At 39.5% G+C, this 10,182-nt stretch overlaps 1 protein-coding gene across 1 annotated transcript; it reads left to right on the top strand.

Moving 5' to 3' along the window:
• Positions 1–1,798: 1,798 nt before the first annotated feature.
• LOC134635047 (GTPase IMAP family member 7-like) lies at positions 1,799–2,563 on the top strand. Its single transcript, XM_063484562.1, has 2 exons — positions 1,799–1,856; positions 1,977–2,563. The coding sequence occupies exons 1-2, from the start codon at positions 1,799–1,801 to the stop codon at positions 2,561–2,563; spliced, it is 645 nt and encodes a 214-aa protein (XP_063340632.1).
• The last annotated feature ends 7,619 nt before the right edge of the window (positions 2,564–10,182 follow it).

Genomic DNA, 10,182 nt, shown 5'->3' with positions numbered 1-10,182 from the left:
CTTAGAACTGAAGAAGCTTCTCAAATGAGAGGTGAAATGTCTTCAAGCAACTTAAAGAAGTCCAGACGCTTTTCTTTCCAAGCTCCTTAGATTACATTACAACAGTTTAAGTATATGGGTTGTGCCTATGAAAAACTTGTTAAATTTTCTCTGCTAATGCTAAACAGCTTATTCTGCTGCTGAATGTTATTATGTGTCATTTATTGGATTGGATGATAGAAGTTGGTCGTGGCGGTCTAACAATTTATTATACCACAACAAGATAAATGTCCATGCATTTAGTGCTAGGTTTATATATCGTGGAGTGGTGTTCCCTGGAGGAAAGGGAGAAGGTAGGTGACACGGTGAATGAAAGAGTGGCCAGGTACCTAAGTAATCTGAAGACAGAGGAGGTGCATGAGCGCATGAGTGCTTAATTATGCTGCCTTACAGGAAAGGTGAGTCTAGCACTCACACACGCGCAAAGCCAAGTGTAAGAGACGCAAAAGAAAGAGAAAGAATAGCAAACCACAACGGAGGCATGGGCTCAGGATAAAACAAAGAACATAACATTAAACCTCAAACAATAAAAAAACAATATTCTGTCATATACTAAAATATTTGAGATAACATCATTTTTTTTTCATCAATTGTCACACAGGTAGTGTGATGGAATGAAGACAGCAAAGCAAACTGAGTCTTTTCATAACTGTACTAGTGCATTTCATAACAGTACAATTTCATGAAAAGGTTCTTTGTTCTAATAATTTCATAAACTTTCCTATATTCCTTATTCACTTCAGTCTTTTACATTTTATTCCCAAATTCTCTGCAGGGTTTGGATTCAACTAGAATAATCAGCAGGACATGAGACTTAAGCACATCTCACAATTTATTTTTGCTCGTGACCTCTTCAGTTTGTCTGGTTTGGGTGTTAGTGGATGAAAGTTAAATTTTTCTGGCGAATTCTCCACCACAAAGATGACACAACTGAATGTTAAAAACATTATATATAGCTCCACACATGACACACCTCCAGCATTTGCATAACTGGTTATTAAAACAGACAAAGATCGGCACAGCTTGCAGACGCCACACAGCTCGTCTTCTTCACTTTGCTAAACTGGACTGAAGGACTGAAGGACTATGTCTTCTAGTGGGTGAAAATATTCTGTTAATAGTATTTTTAGTTGTTTTGCTGAAATGAAAAGAAATGCATAGCAAATGGGAAAATTAACCATGTGACTTATTGTTTTCACAGAAAGGAAGATTGTAATTGTTATCCTGGGAAGAGATGAAATCTTGAAGAAAGCTCTAATAACCAACATCCTGGGAAAAGATTTATCCAAACTAAATAAAAGACAAGCTTTGAAAAACACTGAGATTTATGTAAATGATATATATGAAGTCATGTTTACGCCAGACTTGTATGCAGAATTTAAGGACATAGAAGACTTGTTGTGTATTAATCGATATCCTGACATGTGTTTGCTGGTGGTAGAACATGGCTTTTCATCAGACGATGTTCAGAAGCAGATAGAACATCTGAGCAATAAGACTGAAAAACCTACAGAAGAGTTTATCGTTTTGCTCCCACTGAACTGTAAACGCACAGATTACCCGTTCAGATCCTGCACCATGGAACAGGTTTTCAGTGAGCTCGACAGACTGGCTGAAAACAGAAATCTGATGCCAGCCAAAACAAAGTAAGGATGAAAAATAACATAACAGTGTAGTATTTTTTTTTTTATTGTATTTGTGAGGGAAGGGTTGGTATGTTCCTACAACAAAGGTATTAAGGCTTTGTTTGAACATTAGGATGACAGATAAACCTGTTCCACCTTTGCCAGCACCACGCACTGAGATTGCAATGGCAGGTAAACCAGTGTCTTTCAGACTTGTTCAGACTTATATCAATTGAGTTCAAATTCATTGTTCATAAGTATGTTGACTTTTCTGAACTTATATGCATTTAACTGCTGTTATACATCAATCAGGAAAGCGTACCAGCAACAAAGTGAACCTTGTTCTTCTGGGAATGTCTGGGACTGGAAAGAGTGCGAGTGGAAACACCATCCTTGGAAAGCCAGTCTTCTTCTCTAGACCCAGTTCAAAGTCAGTCACCAGAGATTGTGAGATAGCAGAAACAGAGATAAATGGCAAACATGTGCGTGTGATAGATACTCCAGACATGTTTGATGATGAAATTGAAGAATCAGTTAAGAACAAATATCTAAAACGGTGCAAAGAGCTCTGTGAGTCACACCCTTGTGTGTATGTACTTGTGATGCATATAAGCAGATTTACAGATGGTGAAAGAAACATACTGAAAAAAATGGAAAAAGCTTTTGGGAGGAATGTTAAAGAGCAAAGTGTCATCCTGTTCACTAAATCAGATGATTTGCATCGTGCTGGAAAAACGCTGACTGATGTTCTGCATAGTTGCCAACCTGATCTGAAGGAAATGATTCAGCAGTTGGGCAACAGATGTGTTCTCTTTGAGAATAACAGATCAGGTTCAGCTCAGGTGGAAAAGCTGCTGGACACAGTGATCATGGTGTTAGAAAAACAGCAGAAACTATAATGTCATGTATCAGATTATTTTCAGTGTAAAGATATAAAAAATAGTTTTACCATGAAGTTATTTCATATCTTAAACTCGTAGATAAAAATGTTATAATTTTGATCTTTAGCCATAATTTTTCTTTGTTTTCTGCAAACTGGCGAATGAACGATTGATTTCTGAATTGTTTTCTTTTTTGCTTTTGTTTTTTTGTTGGGTTTTTTTAGGGGGGGGGGACAATCTTGGTAAAATAAATCAATGAAAGCTCATTTTGTAAAGTGTAACAGTAACAAATTATTGCTGAATTCAATAAAACGAAGTTAATGTGCATCTTGTGTCTCTTGGATAAACAGAACATTGTTAGATCTTTAGTTTTGTGTTTGGTCCTCTGTAAAAACATCTCAGGTATTCAGGTTAATTAAGTAGAAGTGATTGAGCTGCAGAGATTCCAAGACACCAACAAACTTCCGAAAAGACTCCTGTGATGTCCCATAAATACATAAATATCCATCTGCTGGATTTTAAAATGGCATGTGGTGAAAACCTGTAATAAATGAGATTTAAAGAATATGAAATGTTAAAACGTATAGACTGGATACCTTATATGAAAATATAAAATTAACTTAATTTTTTCAATTAAGTACAGCATATTTCACAACAAAATAAGTAATTAAATATGTATTAATAATAATCTAATCTAGTGTGAGAAAATGCACTCAAAAGCATTTTGCAATGATTCTAAATATGACTTATTCTCCGTCTTACTCAATTAATCCTTTGACGTCATTAACCCTCAGTTATATATATAATAATTGTCAGGTTTATATGGTTGATTGTCATTTATGCTTAGAAATATTTACTCATGTATGCTTAGAGTTTATAATCGATGTCATATTGACAGGGGTCCTTAGTAGTCTGCAAAGACTTTGTGTGCATTCCAGAGTGTTCTGGCATGCACACTCAGATCCTAGGGTCATGGGAAGAGGTCGTATCTTCTCTTGCTGATATACTGTATAGCAAACACATCTATATCTGTTTTATTCTAAGTGCCTTTTGTTTAGATGAACTACTGGACTTCCAGACCAGCAGGTTTATTCTGACCCCACACGCACACACACACACACACACATACCTACATATACACACAGACGGTACTCTTTGTATACATGTACGCCTATGTAACATGTCATATGTTAATGAGTCTATGCATATTCCTGTAACCTCAATAAAAGAGCAGTGTTACGAGGGATCGGACAAGAGCAACTGGGGTCAAGCGAAGGAACGGCATTTGTCTAGTTGTCTTCCTCGTGCATGAGAAACATAAAGAACTTTGCCTACTCGTGTCTTGCTTTGCTGTGTAGAATTGTCTTGAACGTTCCAGCGAGTAGGTTTATGCTACAAACCTATCAATAATCTTAGCCAGTTATTTATCTGTTCATTTATGTAATTATTTTATTTCATTTTATTTTTTTGTCTGGAACCAAAACTGTATCCTGGTGCAACTTCAACAAACGCCACTATAACTGCTCATGTGTCGCCATCTACTGGCCAATGGTCAGTTTTTCACAACATAAAGCTTTTTTCACCAATACCTACAAGGGAGCTCAGTTTACCATAAATTGTATGGGTGTGCATTTATTTCTGCATATTTAGCAAAAAATGTGCCATTTCTTCACTCAGTGAGGTGATGGTTAAGCTTCAGCAGCAGCAGCTCTCAAGGTTCTTTCTGTGAAGCTGTAACTGTTCAGCAGTGAACAGGAGTCCTGCATGACTAAGAAGTCCTTCACAAGCTCCAGATGCAGGAAGAGCTGTATTGATTTTGATCGACAGCTTCTTGATGGTAGGAACGCCATGCAATAGATCCACACCTCCAGTGAATGGACATGAAAGGTACCTCTCCAGTTCCCCTGCTTCTGGCTTTCCTGACCCCATGGATCCATCATCTTAGTCGGTTAGGCTGCTGTTTGCGCTGGCCTCATCCAGCTCTGAGTCTAGGTGATGTCTGATGAAGTTGAGACCTGTGGAAAGAGGCTTCCGTATCCGAGGCTTTTCAATGTGGCCTCACAAAATTATCACGACTACAACAACCAGGAAAAGAGTTGGATGGACATTGCTGCTCAATTGCAGCTGCCTGGTCAATGTTTTTCATTAGTAATTTAGCAAAGTTGATGGTGGTGGTGTGTGTGTGTGTGTGTGTGTGTGTGTGTGTGTCTGTCTGTGTGAGTGAAAGACAGAGAGAGGGAGAAAGAGAGACAGATTTTGTATGATAAGCTTCCTGTTATAAACGCACAGTTTGAGCACTCAGGTCGCATCAGAGATACTTTTTACCCCCCTTGGTGGCGCTGTCACTTGGTGTTCGCTCGCTCTGCGGTAGAGTATCACTTCCTGTTCCTGCTCAAACACAGTGGTGTTTCTGTGTAGCTTATCTGCTCAGCAATTTAATTAACAACTTTAAAATACATTCTTTTCTTCATAGTATAATCTTCACGTGCTTCATCTGAAGCACCCTTTCTGTGTACTCACTACCTAATTTATAGCCAAAGTATTCACTCACTGTGTCTGTACTGTTTCGCTAGCTTAGCTCGTAGCCGACTCGTTAGCACCATGACTACTTCACCTGTCCCTGTTGCACTTTCCTGCTCATTGTGTCAGATGTTTAGCTACTCCTCGGCCTCCTTTAGCAGTAATGATACCTGTAACAAATGTAGCATATTTGCAGCTCTGGAGGCCAGGATTACTGAATTGGAGACTCGGCTTCGCACCCTTCATTCACCCGTAGCTAGCCAGGCCAACGTAGCTTGTGCAGCCTAAGATAGCGTATGCCCCGCTAGCTGTTCCCCGGCAGACCCCAAGCAGCTGGGGAAAGAGGGCGGCTGGGTGATGGTGAGGAGGAAGCATAGTCTTAAACAGAAGCCCCAGGTACACCACCAACCTGTTCATGTGTCTAACCGTTTTTCCCCACTCGGCGACACACCCGCCGGGGGTCAAACTCTGGTAATTGGTGATTCTGTTCTCAGACACGTGAAGCTAGAGACACCGGCAACCATAGTCAATTGTCTTCCAGGGGCCAGAGCAGGCGACATTGAGGGAAATTTAAAACTGCTGGCTAAGGGTAAACGTAAATACAGTAAGATCATAATTCACGTCGGCAGTAATGACACCCGGTTACGCCAATCGGAGGTCACTAAAATCAATATTGAATCGGTGTGTAACTTTGCAAAAACAATGTCGGACTCTGTAGTTTTCTCTGGTCCCCTCCCCAATCAGACCAGGAGTGACATGTTTAGCCGCATGTTCTCCTTAAATTGCTGGCTGTCTGAGTGGTGTCCCAGAAACGATGTGGGCTTCATAGATAATTGGCAAACCTTCTGGAGGAAACCTGGTCTTGTTAGGAGAGGCGGCATCCATCCCACTTTGGATGGAGCAGCTCTCATTTCTAGAAATATGGACCAATTTATTAAACCCCCCAAAATATGACTATCCAGAGTTGGGACCAGGAAGCAGAGTTGCAGTCTTACACGCCTCTCTGCAGCTTCTCTCCTCCTGCTACCCCCCCAAAAAACCATCTCCTTTGAGACTGTGTCAGCTCCCAAACAGACAAAAAACAAACTAAAAACCAGCAATAAACAATTTAAACATAAAAAATCAAAAAGTTAGAACAATACAGTATCCACATCTGAACCAAAGAGTAAAACAGTGAAATGTGGATTATTAAATATTAGGTCTCTCTCCTCCAAGTCTCTGTTAGTACATGACTTAATAATTGACCAACAAATTGATTTACTCTGCCTTACAGAAACCTGGTTGCAGCCGGATGATTATGTTAGTTTAAATGAATCAACACCCCCGAGTCATTCTAACTACCAGAAACCTCGAAGCACAGGCCGAGGGGGCGGTGTGGCAGCAATTTTTCACACCAGTCTATTAATTAACGAAAGACCCAGACAGACTTTTAATTCATTTGAAAGCCTGATGCTTAGCCTTGTCCACCCCAGCTGTAAAACTCAGAAACCAGTCTTACTTGTTATCATCTATCGTCCACCTGGGCCTTACACAGAGTTTCTCTCTGATTTCTCAGACTTTTTATCTGATTTAGTGCTCAGCTCAGATAAAATAATTATTGTGGGTGATTTTAACATCCATGTAGATGCTAAAAATGACAGCCTCAACATGGCATTTAATCTGTTATTAGACTCAATTGGCTTCTGTCAAAATGTGAAAGAACCCACCCACCACTTTAATCACACTCTAGATCTTGTTTTAACATATGGCATAGAAACTGAACATTTAACAGTGTTTCCTGAAAACCCTCTGCTGTCTGATCATTTCCTGATAACATTCACATTTACAATAATTGATTACACAGCAATGGAGAGTAGACTTTATCACAGTAGATGTCTTTCTGAAAGTGCTGTAACTAAGTTTAAGAATATAATCCACCCACTGTTATCATCTTCAATGCCCTGTACCAACATAGAGCAGAGCAGCTATCTGAACGCTACTCCAACAGAGGTCGATTATCTTGTTAAAAATTTTACCTCCTCACTACGTACGACTCTGGATACTGTAGCTCCTGTGAAAACTAAGGCCTCAAATCCGAAGTACCTGACTCCATGGTATAATTCTCAAACACGTAGCCTAAAGCAGATAACTCGTAAGCTGGAGAGGAAATGGCGTGTCACAAATTTAGAGGATCATCATTTAGCCTGGAGAAATAGTTTGTTGCTTTATAAGAAAGCCCTCCGCAAAGCCAGAACATCTTACTATTCATCACTGATTGAAGACAATAAGAACAACCCCAGGTTTCTCTTCAGCACTGTAGCCAGGCTGACAAAAAGTCAGAGCTCTGTTGAGCCAACCATCCCTTTAACGTTAACTAGTAATGACTTCATGAACTTCTTCACAAATAAAATTTTAATCATTAGAGAAAAAATTACCAATAATCATCCCACAGATGTAATATCGTCTACAGCTACTTTTAGTACCATCAATGTTAAGTTAGACTCTTTTTCTCCAATTGATCTTTCTGAGTTAACTTCAATAATTACTTCCTCCAAACCATCAACGTGTCTTTTAGACCCCATTCCTACAAAACTGCTCACAGAAGTCCTGCCATTAATTAATGCTTCAATCTTAAATATGATCAACCTATCTCTAATAATCAGCTATGTACCACAGGCCTTCAAGCTGGCTGTAGTTAAAAAAGTTATTTGAAGAGTTTCAGTCAGGTTTCAGAGCTCATCACAGCACAGAAACAGCTTTAGTGAAGGTTACAAATGATCTTCTTATGGCCTCTGACAGTGGACTCATCTCTGTGCTTGTCCTGCTAGACCTCAGTGCTGCGTTCGATACTGTCGACCATAATATCCTATTAATGCGATTAGAAAATGCTGTAGGTATTACAGGTACTGCGCTGCAGTGGTTTGTGTCATCTCTATCTAATAAACTCCCGATTTGTGCATGTAAATGGAGAGTCCTCTTCATACACTAAGGTCAATTATGGAGTTCCACAGGGTCAGTGCTAGGAAAAATTCTGTTTACATTATACAATGATAATAATAAGCAGGTTAATCGCAGGGTTAATATTACTGCACAGAAATATTGTTGGCGCTGGACACTGCAGAATTTAGTTACAGATCTATTGTAAATAAGGAGACTGATATAAGACAATCATTTTGTAGATTTATCCTTGTGAAAAAAACAAGGTACCCAAGTGGGTCTGACATGTGATTCTGATTGAATCTGATTGTTGCAAGAGGAATGCGTGTGTAAATGAACAGAAAAGAATGGTGTGAAATTCTGTTTAATAAACAAACTAATGTCTCCTGTCTCTACTTTTCTGTATAAAACAGACCCAGTAGAAGGCCTGTAACAATAGCATACATTTTTACTGTTATGCAGATGACAGCCAGCTCTATCTACACTGAAAAGATTATTTCTGTCCACTATAAAGGAGAACATCACAGCCTGATACCTGCAGGTCTGACAGCAGCAGGTGCATCACTCGTGTTTCTACCTGGAGACAGCAGTCGCCTCATTGTTCTGACACACTACACAAAACTATCCACAACACTACACACTAACTACACAAGACAACACATTAACTACACACTCCAAACACACTAAACATCACACAGTGTTTTTTCGTAGTTTTTGTGTTTTTAAAAGTTGGCGATTATGTCCTTCCGCATGTGTGTAACAAGTGTCACCTGGCAGTTTGTTGCTCTCTGCCAGGTGATTGGCTGAAGAGCTGTGAAAAGGTAGTGGGTGTATGGGGTGAAGTCAGCGCTCCTCTGTGGAAAAAAACAAAGGCAATGAATTCACTCGGGTGCAAGTGGGTATACTGTCGGTAAGAGACTTTTGCCATTTTTGTTTGGATCATTTGCTATTGTAGGTGCCCATTTTTAATGTGTGTCGTTGGAATTTTTTAGTGTGACCACGAATTTTAATAGAATTGATCAAGCCCTAGATCGACTGCGCGCAGGGAAACTGATCAATATTGTAGGTATATTGAGTGTTTGTTTTAGCTTCATGATTTTGAATGGTTTCATAAAATTGATATTTTATTGGGTAATATTTTCATCGATAATGTTGTTTGTGTTTTTCAGCTGTGCTTTCTCTGCTGTCCTTTTTTCGTTCTTTTGATTGATTTGTAATTTTCTTTTGGTTAGTCCGTCCAGCCGTAAAGGCGGTTATTGATTGAGAGTGAGTTGTGTAAGGGCGGACTAACCTCCCTTTTTTTTGTTTAATTGTTTGTGCCACTTCCCTTTATCTCCCAGCCACACTTGCAGTGTCGCTAAGCGGGGTGTGACGTGTTGCAGTGTTGTGTTATTTTCGCACCATTTGTATGGTAAGTCTCATGTTCAGCTGTGATATCAGCAGGATGTGTTGTAGGTCCTGTCTGGAAATAACTGGGAATTTGTATGTCTAATTAATGTAATAAATAAATGATCAATTTATTTCTTTGCCCCGTTTACTCATACCTTGTCCTCGGTTACATGTGGAAAGCGACAGAAAACATGCTGCTGTTTGCACATATTTAATAATCAGCTCTGCACAGGAACAGAAGCAGAGTCCAGGCTGTTGCTCTTACAGTATAATACTCATAATAAAAGTACAGTAACCGTGGTTAGTCACTGAGCAGCCCGATGCGTTTCTCTTGATTTCTTTAGTCAGGGTAAATTCAGTCACCTGCACGGGTTAGCTAAACGAACAAGTTTCCCCGACAGCCGAGTGCTCATCTTAGCTAGCTAGGTAGGTAGCTAAGGACCTAAGTTACGGATTCGCTTACAAACACAAACACATTTAACTTACCGAAAATATTGCGGTCCTCCTGTCCGGTCCTCCTGTCCGGTAGTCCAATTTACTGAAGAACACCTCAGCGTGTCACTTTGAAATAGTCGGTAATGTAAACGCTGACCGCAGCTCATCAGAGAGTTTTTGGATATAGTCTTTAAGGTCTGTGATGTTTTCGTTTGCTTCCTTGAGCTGCAAATTATTCTGACAAGGGAGCACCAATGGTTTTGGAAAGCAAACATGCAATCCCAGCACTAGTGTTTATAATCGAGAAAGTTTAAGAACCAGGTACCTCTGAAAATAAATAAATAACAGGTTTGAAGTAAAAAAGATAAAAGACACTT

The sequence above is a fragment of the Pelmatolapia mariae genome, linkage group LG9, assembly GCF_036321145.2.
Source record: "Pelmatolapia mariae isolate MD_Pm_ZW linkage group LG9, Pm_UMD_F_2, whole genome shotgun sequence".
Taxonomy (NCBI): Eukaryota; Metazoa; Chordata; class Actinopteri; order Cichliformes; family Cichlidae; genus Pelmatolapia; species Pelmatolapia mariae.
This window is presented reverse-complemented; position numbering and strand designations above follow the sequence as displayed.

Coding starts and splice junctions, on each gene's coding strand:
- LOC134635047 (XM_063484562.1), top strand. CDS start 1,799: ATGACAGATAAACCTGTTCCACCTTTGCCAGCACCACGCACTGAGATT. Junction 1,857..1,976: donor CACTGAGATTGCAATGGCAG/GTAAACCAGTGT, acceptor TACATCAATCAG/GAAAGCGTACCAGCAACAAA.